Source organism: Biomphalaria glabrata, chromosome 2 (assembly GCF_947242115.1).
Source record: "Biomphalaria glabrata chromosome 2, xgBioGlab47.1, whole genome shotgun sequence".
Lineage (NCBI taxonomy): Eukaryota > Metazoa > Mollusca > Gastropoda > Planorbidae > Biomphalaria > Biomphalaria glabrata.
Window position 1 is genome coordinate 62,809,817 of NC_074712.1, and position 16,904 is coordinate 62,826,720.

Consider the following 16,904-nt stretch of genomic DNA (forward strand, 5'->3'; position numbering starts at 1 on the left):
TTATGCCGGGACAGACCTTGACTTGCCCCCCCCCCCTTTTGAACGCACTGCAAAGTACATTTGTTGGATGTTGATACTAAAAGTACAATAGAAAAAAAAAAGGGAGGGGGAAGAATGAAAAGAAAAAACAATTAAAAAGAAGAGTTCATTAGAATGACTAATTCCTGCAACTGTTAAGTGGCAGTCGATAGCGGTGAATGTCAAGGTCGTAAATGCACACTAGTTGTCGCAAAGGACATCTTCACTATTTAGATGCTGCTACTACGATGGTCCCATATCACATTCTCCCTAAATGTTATATTCACAAATTGCCATGAATCACATTCTCTCCAGATGTCGCAAACTATCCAAATGCCATATACCCAGACAAATCACAAACTCTCTAGATGTCATCTCCACAAATTGCCACTAACTGTCTAGATGTCACCTCCACAAGATAATATAGATAAGGATTTAATAATTAAATAAAGAACACACACAAACCACAGAATGTCAATTTGTTCTAGATCTAGTTTGATTCAACGAAATAAGCCGGCATCTACTATCATGTCTCCATTTCCTCCTGTCCCTTGTTCCACGCTGGTGTGGAACAGTGCCTAGTGCGCACCATGTATCTCAGTGCGGAAATAGAGTTGCAACACTGCTCCCCCCCCCCCCCCCCTTGTCAAACCTGTTCGTCCCGAACAGAACCTGTACTGCCACAGTACTGATGAAGTCGATCTACATGGACGACCTTCAGCTTAGACCGGGGACTTTTCTGAATGCGGTACACGACGTCGATGATTCTTTTAATGATGCGGTATGGACCTTCCCAGTCTCTCTGAAGCTTTGGAGACCTGCCCTTTCGTCTTGGCACAAACTGTCTAGATATCACCTCCACAAATTGCCACAAGCTCCCTAGATGTCATATCCACAAATTGCGACAAACTATCTAGATATCATCTCCACAAATTGACACAAACTCTCTAGATGTCACCTTCACAAATTGCCACAAGCTCCCTAGATGTCATATCCACAAATTGCGACAAACTATCTAGATGTCATCTCCACAAATTGACACAAACTCTCTAGATGTCACCTTCACAAATTGCCACAAACTCTCTAGATGTCACCTTTACGAATTGCGACAAACTATCTAGATGTCATCTCCACAAATTGCCACAAACTCTCTAGATGTCACCTCCACATTTTGCCACAAACTCTCTAGATATCAGCTCCATAAAACGCCACAAACTGTCTAGATGTCACCTCCACAAATAGCCACATATCACATTTTCTCCAGAAGTCACCTCCACATCTTACCCCCCCCCCCCCTTATATGAACCGAGTACTAGTGCACTGCAAGAGTAGACTCAAGAAAACAACAAAACATCGGGAGAGAACACGCGACAACAACTGAGCAGACGTGACTTCATTGTGTGTGAAAACGAGGCTATAGTGAAAAAAAAAAAAAAAAAAGTGATCCACAGGAAAGAGACGTGGTGATTACATCAATTTGTTTTCCCTCTGAGGTGTTGATAATTGTCATGTCTCCACTGGGAGACATTGAACCTGTTTCAATTGTACAAATTATCTTCATCTTACACTGTACGCAGAGGCCTGACTAGCCAACGTATTATGTGCTGTGTACAAGCTGGACCCGGGTAAATACGATCACACCAATTCATTCTAATTTAAAGTTGCCATTATCTCCAGAGACATGAGACATGGGACGTACAAACTATATAGTAATTACATAATCAATGAAGTGCACTCAGTAGAACCAATAAATTGCAATAAGTAGAATCTATGAAGTGCACTAATTAGAACCAATGAAAGCTCTCATTAGAATACATTAAGTGCACTCAGTAGAACCAATAAATTGCAATAAGTAGAATCTATGAAGTGCACTAATTAGAACCAATGAAAGCTCTCATTAGAATACATTAAGTGCACTCAGTAGAACCAATAAATTGCAATAAGTAGAATCTATGAAGTGCACTAATTAGAACCAATGAAAGCTCTCATTAGAATACATTAAGTGCACTCAGTAGAACCAATAAATTGCAATAAGTAGAATCTATGAAGTGCACTAATTAGAACCAATGAAAGCTCTCATTAGAATACATTAAGTGCACTCAGTAGAACCAATAAATTGCAATAAGTAGAATCTATGAAGTGCACTAATTAGAACCAATGAAAGCTCTCATTAGAATACATTAAGTGCACTCAGTAGAACCAATAAATTGCAATAAGTAGAATCTATGAAGTGCACTAATTAGAACCAATGAAAGCTCTCATAAGAATACATTAAGTGCACTCAGTAGAACCAATAAATTGCAATAAGTAGAATCTATGAAGTGCACTAATTAGAACCAATGAAAGCTCTCATTAGAATACATTAAGTGCACTCAGTATAACCAATGAAGTCTACTCATCGGAAATCAATAAACTGCAGTCAGCATAATTGATAAAGTGCAATATAATTAGTGCACATGACAGAAACAACCAAGTGCAATCAAAGTGCATTCATTAATATAAATGAGGTGCATTCAGAACTGATGAGGTGTACTCAGTATAATCAATGGAGTGCACTCAGTACAATCAATGAAGCTTGAAGCATTTTCAAAGTTTCTGTTTCCAGTGCACAGCACTTCGGAGACTTGGTAGATGATACAAAGGGAGAGAAGATAAAGAAAGACTTGAAAATGTACTCACCATTTGGCAGTTTCTCCACAGCTTGCTGGTACACCTCCACGCACTGCTTGGCACTTTCCCTTTGATTGGCTGTTGAAATGATGAGGTCACTTTTATTTCAAGTTACAATGTTTTAATCATAGCTCTAGTTTGTGTTTGTGTTAACTTTAGCATCTTAAAAAATCATAGTAACAATAACAATAACAGGTCAAGTCCAGCAGCAAGTTACAGGGAAGCAAAAGAGAAAAAAGTAACCAAAAAAGAAACGTTAATACCAAGATATAAAAAAGAGTTCGCGTTATCATAAAAACTCAGAGACGGCTCCAACTGATCTGCCCACAGATAAGAAAAATTCAAGCCAAGTTATTTCTTATATTATCACTCAGAGACGGCTCCAACTGAGCTGCCCACAGATAAGAAACATTCAAGCCAAGTTATTTCTTATATTATCTTTTATATTACAAACCTACTTCAAAAAAAAAAAAAAGGCGACATGATATTTTCCTTGAAAATAAAATAGGTTTCCCAATGTAATGACAACAGACATAGTCCTAGATCTTTATTAATGTAAATGAGATTCTAAAAAAAAAGTGCATGATATGTAAATACAATTTGCATTCCTAACCTTTTTAAAAGAGTAACGAATTCTGTGGACCATAACCGAATGTAATAGAATTCAGACGAGCAAGTTCAAACAATCAATTTGCGTTTGCGTTAATTTAATATCCCTTAACAAAGAAGCAGAATAATATATACACATAAATGTATACACACGACAGAGTTAACGAGGGTTAATAAACATTGGCGCAGGAGTTGTCCACTGTTGTTCATTTACTGTTTTTAAGAGTTGTTTTTTATTTTAAGGGAGGTAATTTTTTTAAAACAGTCATGGTTCAATAAGATTTCTGAGATATATATAATATAAGGCAGGCGACCCAAAGGCAGACCCCGAATGCGATGGATAGATGACGTGGAAGCAGATCTGAAGCAGCTTGGGGTTAGGGCGTGGAGACGAAAGGCCCAGGAGAGATCTGAATGGAAGGATGTGCTAAAGCAGGCCAGAGCCAGAGCCAGAGCCCTCCATGGGCTGTAGCGCCACTGGGATGGATGGATGGATTTTATGTAAAATAAAACTTATCAGCACAAGGAAGGAAATTTTTTTTAAAAATACAGCGATTTACTATTATAACAGAATTATGTTTTGAAGTCTAGAAGAATACTTAACTAAATTATATATATTGTCTTTTGAGCCTGTGACAATGCATGGTCAGCGAAATAATTGTAATGCCATAATTGTAACATAGTGTTATTTCCAATCTACGTATGGCTACTAATACAAGTGATTAGCCACATGCATAAATGATATCCATATGATAATTCAAAAAGTTTCTGTAAATGTGATTCAAAGGTCGAGTAATTTTTTTTTAAATAGCTGACTGGTCATGTGGTATGCGCTCAGGATTAACATTCCGTGATCCTGATGAGCCCAGGTTCAAGCCCTGCCCACTTCCATCCTGCAGGAGGTTAGGCTAGGATAAAGTTATCTTCAAACCTGAAGAGACATCTAAAACATCTTTTTTTCAAACTGAAGAAATATGCCACGGATCACGGAGGGGATAAAAGTATCAAGAAGTGGAAGAGTGGCTTGGAAAAAATATTAAAGAATGTGGAATTCAACACATTCAATTGTGCCTAGAAAGCGTTAAAAATAAGAAAATAATAGATCTAAAACAGGTGAAGGTGATGTCACATAGAAGATACTTTAGTGCCTACTAGACTGTGTTTCCTTTCATGAAAACAAAATTTTAAATTCACATTATTTGAGTTCCTTACAAATCTTTCACAAAAAGCTATGATTATAAATGGCAATTAAGCATTGATTATTTAAAGTCAATTTGGCAGACAAGTGCTTTTACTACTCAGCCAATGCAACCCCCCCCAATCTTAATACTATGGCAGACAATAACTTTTGCAAAGAAAATATTTATGACTACTACTAAAGAAAAATCAAAATTTGTATTGCAAGGACAGACCAACTTACAAATAATGTAAGCTCATCATAAAATTAAAAAAAAATAATCACATAGCGCTGACCTTTATCCATTTTTCTAAGGCCATTCAAATTTATTAAAGCCAACGCATGCCAGACTTGAGGGTTCTCTGGATACAAACATTGCAAGCTGAAAAATGGAAACAAAGAAAAGTGAGACATACAGTAAAAATATCAAGAAAAACATTTAATAACAACCTAAGGATATGATTTCAACTTTATATTGATACTACTACTAGTATTATGGCCTCTTTCAGTTGCGAAGCGACTATGGATCATCTCATGGAAATGAGATGAATGCCTGGGCATTAGATGTGGTCGGAACGATGTCGCACACACATCAGTTCCCCCCCTCTCAACGCAGCTGATTTATCCTAAGGAAAGGCAGTGCCGATACAGTTTGGGGTCAGCGGCGTCGCAGGTTCTGCCAGAGTGTAGCTCCTGATTTTTCCTCAGGGTTGACTCCAGAAGCCTTTCCCATGATTGGGTATAGCTGCAAAGGCAACAGAGGTCTGAATTCAGAATCCTCCTTCTCCCAGGTGGGTAGCCAGCCATGGCTAACGAGCCCCACCAGTTACTCGCCCTTGTATTGTAATGATGAGGTGGACAAATGTCTGAATTTTTATTTGTAATCTTTTAGTTTCCTCAAATACCATTAATAATCTGGAATTAACTTCATTAGCTAATATCAACATCACCAAACTCCATGCAAGCGAAGGCTTGAGAGACCAAAAAGTCATGCACTGGTTTTCAATACATACATATATTAAACATAAATGAATAACAGCACCAGTGACCAAGTTTGAAAGAGAGAAAGTAGTGAATTAAAATTCTACGAAAATAAGGGCATGCGCTACTTTCTCTCTTAAAAACTTGGTCCCCTGGTGCTGTTATTCATTTATGTTTAATATATGTATGTATCATTTGTTTCAGCACCTAGCTTCAACTCTATGTTTACTTGTTTTCAATGCATGCAAACCGCTTCCCAGACCTGTTGGGCAGAATTCAGCAAGTCTGGGACAGACAAAAAGAATATGATCCATGGTTTCCACTTCCATGCTGCCGCTGAGGCACCACGAGTCCAGGTTTGACCTGAACTGTGCTAATTGTGAACCAACAGGACATTGGCCCATACCATCGAAGCCTATTTGTAGAATGGTAACCTCCAACATGGATCAGGGAGTTTGAGCTGCTTAACTCAATTTAGACAAAGACTAACATCATAATTATAGGTTACACTATTTTTCAGCAACAGTTTTATCTTATCCTAAACTTGATTGCTAAGTCTAAACTTTTTTGACTGCCCCAGACTTGCGACAGGTCTGGGAAACCAATAAATTCTCAACCTGTATGGTGACATGTACGAACTACGCAAGACAGCAGGGTTTCTGTGCAGGGCTTTTGCAAGAGAGGATTTGAGCCTCTCAAGCCCTCACTCATATTTAGTTTGATGATGAAGTCTGAGCTCAGTTGACATTTATTTCTCTTTATTGGCTTCTAAGCCCCTTACAATCACATTAACATTCTAAATTTTTCATTGTACTTGACCATAACTTTTTATTGTGACAACAGTGTCACAGGGTCAATTTGTGTAAGTGAAACCAATCATTTCAACTCCTGAACTCCAGAAAACCTACATTGACATGTAAAGGAAGCATTACTCTTGCACTATCTGTTGTCGTAGTGCCTTGGCTTCTTTAAACTATATATAAATATAGTAAAATAGACAAGATAAGAAAACTGATGAAAGAAAGATCAAACTGAGATGTGTCTGATGACTGTTACAGGAAGCAGCTCAAAGAATGTCCTACTTTACAATGCAAGACTTTTTAGAAATGCTAATATAGTTCTACAAGACCTGTATGGTGACATATATGAACTACGCAAGACAGCAGGGTTTCTATCCAGGGCTTTTGCAAGGACTCAGTTAATCATTTATTTTTCTTTATTGGCTTCTAAGCCCCTTACAATCACATAAACATTTTAAATTTTTCATTGTACTTGGCCATTACTTTTTAATGTGACAACAGGGTCACAGGGTAAATTTGTGTAAGTGAAACCACTCATTGCAACCCCTGAACTCCAGAAAAAATCTACACTGACATGTAAAGGAAGACTTACTCTTGCACTATCTGTTGTCGTAGTGCCTTGGCTTCTTTCACAGCACAGCATACGGCCAACATTTTAAGGTGAAGTTCAGAATTACCTGTAATCAGACAGTAAACATTTACACAAAGTCCTGGACACACTACAAATAATAACATATCAGTATTAAACTGATCAAAACAAATTTTTAAATCTCTCAAACAGAAAAGGATTTTAGAATCCCCATCAAAGCAGCTTATTTAACGCTCTCGTGTTTAAAAAAAAAAAAAAAAAAAATTAATTTAATCCAAAAAATCTTAAATCCACAAATGTATTATTTAACTAAAAACTAGAAATCAACCTTTACTGATTATGTCTAAAGTTACCTGGAAACATCTCAATTCCCTTGGAGTAGATGATGTTAGCAATTTTAAACTCCTGCCCAATGTTAATTTGTGAGCCATCATCATCAGATGTATCATCCTGCCGAGTAAACAAATAATTTAATATAAACTATGTAAATATAAAAAAATAGACAAGATAAGAAAACTGATGAAAGAAAGAGATGTGTCTGATGACTGTTACAGGAAGCAGCTCAAAGAATGTCCTACGTTACAATGTAAGACTTTTTAGAAATGTTAAAGTAGTTCTACAAGACTGACATTTTTGCCTGTTCTCTAAACAATATTTTACATCATGGAGTCTTCTTGTTGGTCGTTGTCCTAAGAGTTGAGTTCAAGACTCTAGGAATTCAAGGCCTATGGAAGCTCACCTACATCGGCCTAACTGAACAAGAGGGATCCAAGCTTGTATCAAGACTCTTGGAACTCGAGGCCCATGGAAGCTCACCAACATTGGTTTAATGAACAAGAGGGATCCAAGCTTGTATTAAGACTCTTGGAACTCGAGGCCCATGGAAGCTCACCTACATCGGCCTATCTGACCAAGAAGGACCCAAGCTTGTATCAAGACATTTGGGTTAAGAGACAAGGTCAAGCACACCAGGGACACTCCCCCCCATATTTCTTCTCTTTCCCACATTAGCCATACAGCTGTCCACCATAAAATGGCCCCTTGAGGAACAGTGTCTGGATAGTGAAATGGTTTTGGGGCTTCCTTCAATCCCTGCCAGTCCAATTGAGTCTGTCCTTAGGCACAAAGATGGGGGTTCTGTTTTTCTTCCTTATTGGCCTAATCATTTCTAGTGATTGTTTCCACATGGGCATCAAGTTAAGAAGCACTGCCTGAATTAAATCAGTGATAAAGAGACACAACTTTGGACACCTTAAACTGAACAATGCCAGTAAGGGTATAAAATTTTAGGAAATTAAAACCTAACCAAAAAAAAATGTTATGCTAGAGAAAGCTTGTAAACACCTGTTGTAATTTCGACTATGATTCTTCATTAACAAAGTGGCAGAGATAGTGGTTTACACATTGTAATGTACTAGTTTAGAGAGTAGGTTAGTTTTGTTAGTTAAATATATTGTGTATAGTTTTAGCGACGGTAAAAGTAATGACGTAGTAAGACAGACTAATGACAGACTAATGACGTAGTGGACTTAGGCAAACGAGAGACCAACATGGCGTTATGTTAGAAGTAGGCTGTGTTTTGAATAGTAGTTGAATAGTAGTTAGATATAGCGACGTTTTAGGAAGACTGGACAGATTTCCCAGTGGTTAATAAAGTCTCATTTTATAGAACTGAATGTTGTTATCTATTTTATAATGTTCTGTGGCTAATGTTAAGTAATAATTGATACATAGTCGAAGTCAGATTAGATTAGCCCACAACAATACTGAATGTCAGGAATATTATCAAAGCTATGGGGCCTCTCTTAATTGTTGGAGCAACAGAGTTAACTAATTATTTTTTTTAATTGGTTTAGTTTAGCACATCTTTTATGCTATATTATTCCCTGTGAGCTATAGTCTAATCTTTTTGGTCAACTCTGTGATGCCTTTTACTGATAGACAAACACAACTCGATTCAGGATTTGAACTCAAGCCCTCTAGTTAGGTAGGCTAGCAGCTTATGTCACTCTGCTACTCATTTCAGAAAGCTGACTAGTTTAAAAAAAAAAGAGTACCGCCTTTTTCTCAGTCTAATCAAACTAAAAATTAAATGCTTTACTATATTTAGTTTCTCCAGTACTGCTTTATATAAGATTCATATTTATATATATTTTCAAAGAACTTATTGGGGTTTGAAATATACAGAAGGGAGGTAATTCCTGTTAATACTTTTAACCATTAAAGAACACAGTAATTACTTTAACAGGGCCGGCCTTAGATATTCGGAGGCCCTAGGCGAAGTGAATTTGGTGGCCCCAAATGAAGTAGAAAATAAAAAAAAAAAACAAGCAAAAAATAAAATTATGCAATGTATTTACACCCTAGTGTACTCTACAATAAAATTGGTAACAAGTTTCACTATTTTTCCTCTAAAAAATTGTTATGATGTCTGTCCAAGTCCCCAATAATCAGAGATCCTAAATGGCCGCCTAGTTTGCCTATGTCTAAGGCCAGCTCTGTAACTAATAAAGTGCCTACTTGAGAAAAAGTTGTAAAGTGTTTTATGAATGAAAATACATAAATTCAAACAACGTACCTTTTTGTCAGCTAAACCTAGGATTTGTTTTCTTTTAACTGCGATTTTTGCTAAATCTAGTTCCATACGGAACATCTGTTGAAATTAAATAATACGTAGATTACAATGCCATAGTAATCCAATATCTATAACTATATATATTTTACCAATTTATTACATTACAAAAAGCCGTTGTCACCTCTAAGAAAATCAGCTGAGATTCTGGATTCACCCTCTGTGCCTTGAGTAGTATTTCTCTGGCCAGATCTGGGTTCATGTTACCCTCTTTGGAACTCTCCCACCGAGCAGACCTGACCCACAAGTCTGGATGAGAAAGAGTACAAGAAATCTTCCATAACTTTGTAAGAAGTTCATTGTAAAAAAACATACATGTTCATTAATGTCTTCTGATTTTTTGCGATGATTACAAATATTTTTATATCATGTATTTGAAAGATAGCAAAAATGATTTGTGGGTTATCATCTTTACAAAGATCTACAACAGATACTTGATGTAATGAGACCAAACAGTTTACCTTCATTATGTGAGTGAATTTTCAAAACTTTTGTATAGAGCCTGGACACATAAGATTTTTCATTCTGAAATAGAAAATTTTTTGTTAATGTTAACTTGATGATAAAAAAAAGGAGAATAAATAAAAAAAAAAGAAAATAAATAAATAAATGTGCATAATAAATAGTCTATCACTAAAAAAAAAAGACTAATATTTCTTCAAATAAATTAAAAGTCCAAACACAACCATTTCAAGTAAATATCAAGTATTCTATCTAGTTTCATTGAATCTAAATCTTCAATCCACTCTTAAAATAAATGCTATACAAACTGGCCTTCTAGTATATTTGAATTTAGCAAGATACAACAGTGAACATTACCATAAGTTTAGTGAACTCAATGTGCTGTTCCCACAAGTGGAGATCATCCTGCAATACATCCCAAAAAACATAATTACCATATTGTTCTGCAGTGTATGTACGTATTGCTAATGTAACCACTAGGAAATGAGGCAGATGTTTTGGTTGTGTAGGATGAAGAGTTTCTGATGAAACCACGAGGTGGCCTGACATAATTCAAGTGAATAAAAAGTACTCGTGTGGTAGTTGAAAGACTAGCGAGAGACACGAGACGCGTATTTGTAGTTCGATTTGTTTAAATTTATCATGTCACATGTTTCTACATGCATCTATTTTCTAAGTTGAATCCGTGTAGAGTGTGAATCAAAGTTTTCAGTTTTAGTTCATCAAGAAGTTTGTTCAAGTTTAGTTAGAGTTCTACATTAAGATTTAACATGGCTACGTAGAGTTAGTTGTACTAGCTGTTTGGAGCTACCAGCCAACGACTGGGCAACAACATATGCCATTGTTAACCAATGTCTAGAGACATAAATCCCCTACAACATCCCAAAGATATATAAAATTTCTTTTGAAAAGAATTCAATTGCCTTTATTACAGAGAGCATATAGAGATCTGTAGTCACTTATGTAAGGCTGATAAGGTGGTGAATGTGCTATCAAAATTTCATTCTGGAGACCAACGACAACAGGTAAAAAAAAGGGAGGAGGTGTTAGGCTGATGCTAGCTGATAGCCAAATTATCTAGATCTATAACCTTAATCTAGAATAGATCTCAATAAGATAGCCTTTTGGTTCTATCTAAACAAGATCTAGAGTATAGTCTAGTTAAACGCTACAGGTTTTGTCAAAAGCAGGATGTTTTCTTTTAATAGGCGTTGGGTATTAAAGAAACTAGATTAGCTTAGTTTTTAGGTATAGATTAGAAATATATACTTTATAATCCCTTTTTTTTTGTTATCATCTTAAAAAATGATACTTTTTACTTACAGAAAATCTTTCACAGACCAACTGAGGAATAAAAAAAAAAAAGTTATACAGCAGTTATTTGGAATAGATCAAGTCCAATTTATTAAATAAACCTAATGCTTAAGCAGGTTGACAATGTGACTTACTCGATATAATTTGTGAATTCTGTCTGCTATTGCTTTTTCAACATCTCTCTTTTTCGAATCTTGACCAAGTTTCTGAAGAAAAGAACATTTTTTTTAAATGATAATTTCATTAACAAATCTCAAAATAAAAACAATGAATTACAGAAAAATGTAAATATTATGTCAGATAAATAGCAATAAATGAAACACTACTGTCTTCCATTTGTTAATAAAATCATAAAGAAAGCCAAATGATATTTTATATTGAAAAAAAAAAGAAACTATCCCCTATAATAATTAGGCTTGTCTTCGATTCCAAAGATTAAGGGGAAGAGCATTGTTTCAAGTGGCTACACAGAGCTAGTTGGGATCTACATATTTCACCACATCAAGAGCAAAATTAACCGCTTACTGCCAGGGGTTAGTTTAATTGTGGGATGCGTGGTCTAAAGGCTAAGTACGCTTGAACTTGGCTTAGCTACCCATGAAAGAGGCTCAAGGTTTGACACCCTTGAGCAGAGTTGTGTTTACTAAGCGTCTAAAGGCAGCATGAAAAAACCTTCTCCAAGATATCCCCCCCCCCCCACTGATCCACAAATGACATTGGAGAATAGCACTCTGAGCATGCTATAAGCATGAAAGTAGCGCTTTATAAAATCTATAATTTATATAATCTCTTTTCGGCATCTACATCTGCCCTCGACAGTATAATCATCAAATGAAATAACTTATGTTTGAAGACCCCCTACCTTGAAATGTTAGCCTTTGATTATGAAATGAATAAACATTTCATTCTACATTTATGTTTATTTAACATGTTATTTTACTCAATAATATTTGTTGAAATGATTTGTGCACAAAAGTGACCTTTTCTTTGGGGCACAACTCCATAATTTCCAACCCAAAAAGTTTAAAATTTCAACCAGAACCTCAACACCTCAGCTTAATTGTGTCTACTTGACATCAATTTCAATTTAATTTACATTCTTTTTTTTTTTTTCATTTTAGCATCTCTAGTGCATTTTGTGGGTTAGGGTGAACCGGTGCAGAATGTTTGCTCACAAGTCAAATAATGAAATTTCTTCAACAACAATCAACAAGATCTCTCACCTTTCTTCTTATCTTGATCAACTCCAATAATTTCTTCTCATACTGATCAAACAGAAATACAAATGTTTGTTAATTTTCAAAGAAGTTTCAATCAACGAAAACACCAATAATTATACAATCTACACAATTATTGCCAAATAACTAAACTATCATCAACAAGGCTAATATTAAAAATACAGGAAGCATGAAACAAAGTCGTCCAAGATGGCTGGATATCTTGCTAAGAACAGCTGCTAACCAGGAAATGTTGAGATTTTTGGTTATACGAACTCTCATATAACAACTTTACGACAAAAGTCAAGACAGAAGATAATTTTTTGGTTAAAGCATTACTATTTAATAAGCTTCCATACAAAAGTAGATACAAAGAAAAAATGTGAAATAAAGTTTTTGTTTTAGTGTTACGATGATCAACATTACCATTTATTTAAAAAATAAATCATACTAATTAAAAACACTAAACAGTTGAGTAATAAAACAAATAAATATCTATTACTAAGTGTAGGAAACAAAACGCAGACCTCTATGTAATTTAAAAATGATTGCTTGGTTTTCGTTTGTTGTCGAAGCTTGTACTCATGAGCCTCTCTCAGTTTCAGAATGACTCTGTCCAAACACAAGAAACATAGATATATATTTAGTATTATTTTCTTTCATATTAAGAAATACTGAATTTTTTTATTTTTGCTATTTTTATTATAATATATATAGGCTTTTTTTTTCCTCCGATGGTCTTATGCAGGAGTCTATAATCTGTTAGTTTTTAGACTACCCAATGGATGACAGTTTATTTTGCACGTAATTTACATACTGTTCATTCTTGTTAATTATTTAATTAGAGGGAAACTCTGATGGTTTTGACAATTTTTGATAAATTATTTGTTTTAAATTACAGATAAGGAATATTTTATTCTTTTCATCTTATTTGCAATAATAAGTTAGCAATTTATGTTTCTCTGAGGTAATATTTCCCTAACCCCTAAAAATGGTCCGATTTTTACTGGTTTCTATTTGACTTCCCTATTTACTTTTTCAGCAGGGAGGAGTGTGGATGAAAATGTTTTTTCCCATGGGGAGTTAGCTATTATAATGCTTTGAGATCTAAATGATTTTAGATGTAGACCTAGATCTCAGCAGTACCGACAGGTATGATTTTTCTCGCCTGACCACTCAACATACAACAAACACTATCGCATGGTCATCTTGTCATGACAGACTACACGTAGTCTACTTAAGTTCTAGGCTAGCCTTACGCTGATCAGTTTGTTAGAATTAGTCGAACACAATCTATTTACTTTTCGGGACAAGGAGAGGTGTGGATGAAAATGTTCCTTTTTTTGTCAGATTGGTTATATATAATATATATATATATATATAAAACTCTACCAGTGACTGAAATATCTATGGACTAGGCCACCACTATGCCTCACAGCCACTGTAAGAATGAAGGAATACAATTAATTAGATCTAGATTTGAGTTCACTATTTTTGAGGGTAGCAAAGTACCTGTGGGCCCGGTTCAAGAAAATGTCACTAGTCTAGTCTAGAGTAGAGTAGAGGGTCTACTTTAGTCTAGAATCTATATAAATTTAAGTATTTAAGTTTAAGACAGTTAAAATTAAGTCTATAATTATAATTTATGTCTATCACTATCATCTATCATCTATGAATGATCTATGTCTATATATTATATTATTATAGATTTATACTACAGAGATCTAGATCTAGATCTTCAACTTCAAGACAGTGACTGGGTAACTCAAGACTCGAGTCAAGACCACAAGTAGACTGACTAGATCTAAGTGTGACTAAAACTAAGACTTTTTTAGACAGTCACAGTCTGAGTACTCTGACTCTTAGAGTCTATGTGAGAATGTCTAGTCTATATTATATTATTATTAATATTATATTGTGAAAACTTACTTTGTTTCTTTGATAGAAAATAATCCAATGCTGCTCATCTCTTCTAGCTCAGGAATCATTTCTTCCAGCCTTTGATTAACGTATTCTGCCATTTTTTTTTCTTTTTAGCTTATAGATATAGATCTGTAAAGATCTTTTAGAATAAAAAATTTATGACAATCAAGTCTATCAAGAGACAAAAAAATTGATTCAAGTTTGTTTACAAATGTATACAATTCACATGCTTACCACAATTTGGCAGACTCCCAGTTCTAGCGGTTAAATATCAAAGTATACCTAGCCTTCATAAAGTCTCGCATTTTTCTTTTACCACTTTTCATAGCTTTTAAATATAATAAAAGAATAACATAGTAGCAAAAGATTTAACAAATAAATAAATCTGAAAATTAGATCTCATTCTATTTGTAGAGTTCCTAACTCATATATTAAAGTGTCAAAGAAGATAATACTTGTAAAATCTGCATTATTATGGAGGAAATGTGTTCTACAACCTATGCGGTCGCAGTAGGCCCAGCGCTTTCATAGGCCCCGCGCTAATTCTAAGTGTAAATTATTAAATTAAACCATTATAACTTTTTATATAAAACAGGGTTTCCACGACCTCCTGATTTTCCAGGGCCTCCAGGAAATCGCCTGAAAAGGCAAAATATACGAAAAAGTCCTGAGAATCTTCTGAAATTATTAAAATCTCCTGAAAAATAGACAACATTGTCAGTTTGGGATGCTAATAAATAAAAATGGCATTGCGGGCTTTCATTTAATAAAAATTTATTGGTACAACAAAAGTATTTTCTAATTTAAAAATTCTTTATTTTGATATTATGCTTATCCCTACCTAGACTAGGCCCCGCGCAATCCGTTTCGCATAGGGCCCCGCAATAGCTAGGACCGGCCCTGATTGTGATTCATCGTTGAATCTTCCATTTTTTTTATACCGCTTAGCAAAATTATAAAATTGTTAGTTCCTCTCATGGATAATAAAGATTATTTTTTTAAAAAATAGAACTAATTTCATTCTCTGACACTACCATTGTCGATGTTGTTAAAGAACAAATTTTCATTGTAGTCTCCCTTTAACCAAGTACACTGATAATTGTTATGGTGATGAGGAAGGTCTGCAGCAGTTGGCTACAGCACTCTGACAGGCAACGATAATCTTGTTAGGTTCTTAGGGGCCTTGAAGGTATCTGTGAGGTCAGTTGTCATTATTATTATTATCTTATCTTATATAATAACGTCCTACGCGTAATGCATTTAGTCATGCATATTAACCAAATTTGTCCTAGCATATGGAATGATCCGAATGAGGAGTGTGCCTTTATCTTTGTGACTTACTTAGCATTTTATTAGGTTTTGTTTTTGTATAATCTTATCTTATATAATACAGACGTTACTCCAAAAAGAAAAAAAAAGATTACTACCTACGCGTCATGTTTTTAGTCATGCATATTAACCAATGACCTAAATTCTGCTAAGTAACTGGTTTTCCTGGCTAGCTCAGGCAACCCATTCCATGTTCTAATAGCACTAGGGAAGAAGGAGTATTTGTACAAATTTGTCCTAGCGTAAGGAACGAGGAATATGCCTTTATCTGAAGATTATGGTACAGTGTTTTATGTATAACTGCTACTTTACTTTTGAGTCTTCTCTCCTGAAGGATTTCTAAATTTATTGATTTTAACTAAAGCTGTTACTCTAGGAATGGAGAAAGACGTTTGACAGATCATGTGTGGTGTCAGTGGCGCAGCTAGGGTATTTGATGCCCTGTGTGGCAGTTCCTCTTGACGCCCTCCAAAAAAAAGTTTTCAAACAGCGAAAAGTTTGTAATTTCGAAATAAAGTGTATTCATTATTTAAGCATTGCTATTTCGCAAAGAATCGATTTTACAAAAATAGATAATACAAGTGAATCTCACACGCTTTCTCGCCGGTAAACTATCGATAATTTTATTGAAATAAGTTTTTTTCACTATTAGTTCAATAGACGAAATTGCCAAAATAGTGAGTCGTTAATTCGTCATTGTTGGTTGTAAGTATTTCTTCATCAAAGTATTTTTGGAAAAACTTCGATTGCATGTAGCCACACTTACCACAACAGTAGGGAAAAAAATGTGAATCAAGATGGCAATATTCGGGGACTGACATATTTTTGTTTATAAATCTCCAAAGCTCAATAGATTCTTGTTTTGGAAGTTCGGCGGCTTCTGGAGAAACTGCGACAATGACCTGAAGCCCCCAGACAAAATTCATTTTTGTCTATGTCGCTGGGAGAACCATTGAGATTAATTCACATCTGAGAATTCAATAAAGCGGACTAAAATTCATATTTACCATGACGTTGTTCTTATGGGTTTATTATTTCATGAAACAATACGGTCCAAGGAAAATAATTCCACCAACAGCTTTTTCTTGTGTGTTGACAGGAAATCTATCTTCATCTTTTTCGCTAGGCAAGTTTTTTTCTCTGCCTCATCGTGGCGCTCGCGTGGAAACGACCATTAGAGGAA

General features: G+C 35.2%; 1 protein-coding gene across 1 annotated transcript in view; it reads right to left on the reverse strand.

The window, feature by feature from the left end:
• Positions 1–14,641, reverse strand: part of LOC106065555 (U3 small nucleolar RNA-associated protein 6 homolog) — a 165,016-nt gene extending 150,375 nt beyond the window's left edge. The window contains exons 1-13 of the mRNA XM_056021843.1: positions 14,399–14,641; positions 12,997–13,081; positions 12,476–12,517; positions 11,387–11,458; positions 11,262–11,282; positions 10,296–10,343; positions 9,938–10,001; positions 9,601–9,725; positions 9,423–9,497; positions 7,198–7,294; positions 6,848–6,932; positions 4,771–4,856; positions 2,698–2,766 (exon numbers count right to left, since the gene is read on the reverse strand). Of these exons, the coding sequence (XP_055877818.1) occupies positions 2,698–2,766; positions 4,771–4,856; positions 6,848–6,932; positions 7,198–7,294; positions 9,423–9,497; positions 9,601–9,725; positions 9,938–10,001; positions 10,296–10,343; positions 11,262–11,282; positions 11,387–11,458; positions 12,476–12,517; positions 12,997–13,081; positions 14,399–14,490 (961 nt within the window). The 5' untranslated portion in view covers positions 14,491–14,641. The remainder of the gene's footprint in view (positions 1–2,697; positions 2,767–4,770; positions 4,857–6,847; positions 6,933–7,197; positions 7,295–9,422; positions 9,498–9,600; positions 9,726–9,937; positions 10,002–10,295; positions 10,344–11,261; positions 11,283–11,386; positions 11,459–12,475; positions 12,518–12,996; positions 13,082–14,398) is intronic.
• Positions 14,642–16,904: the final 2,263 nt, after the last annotated feature.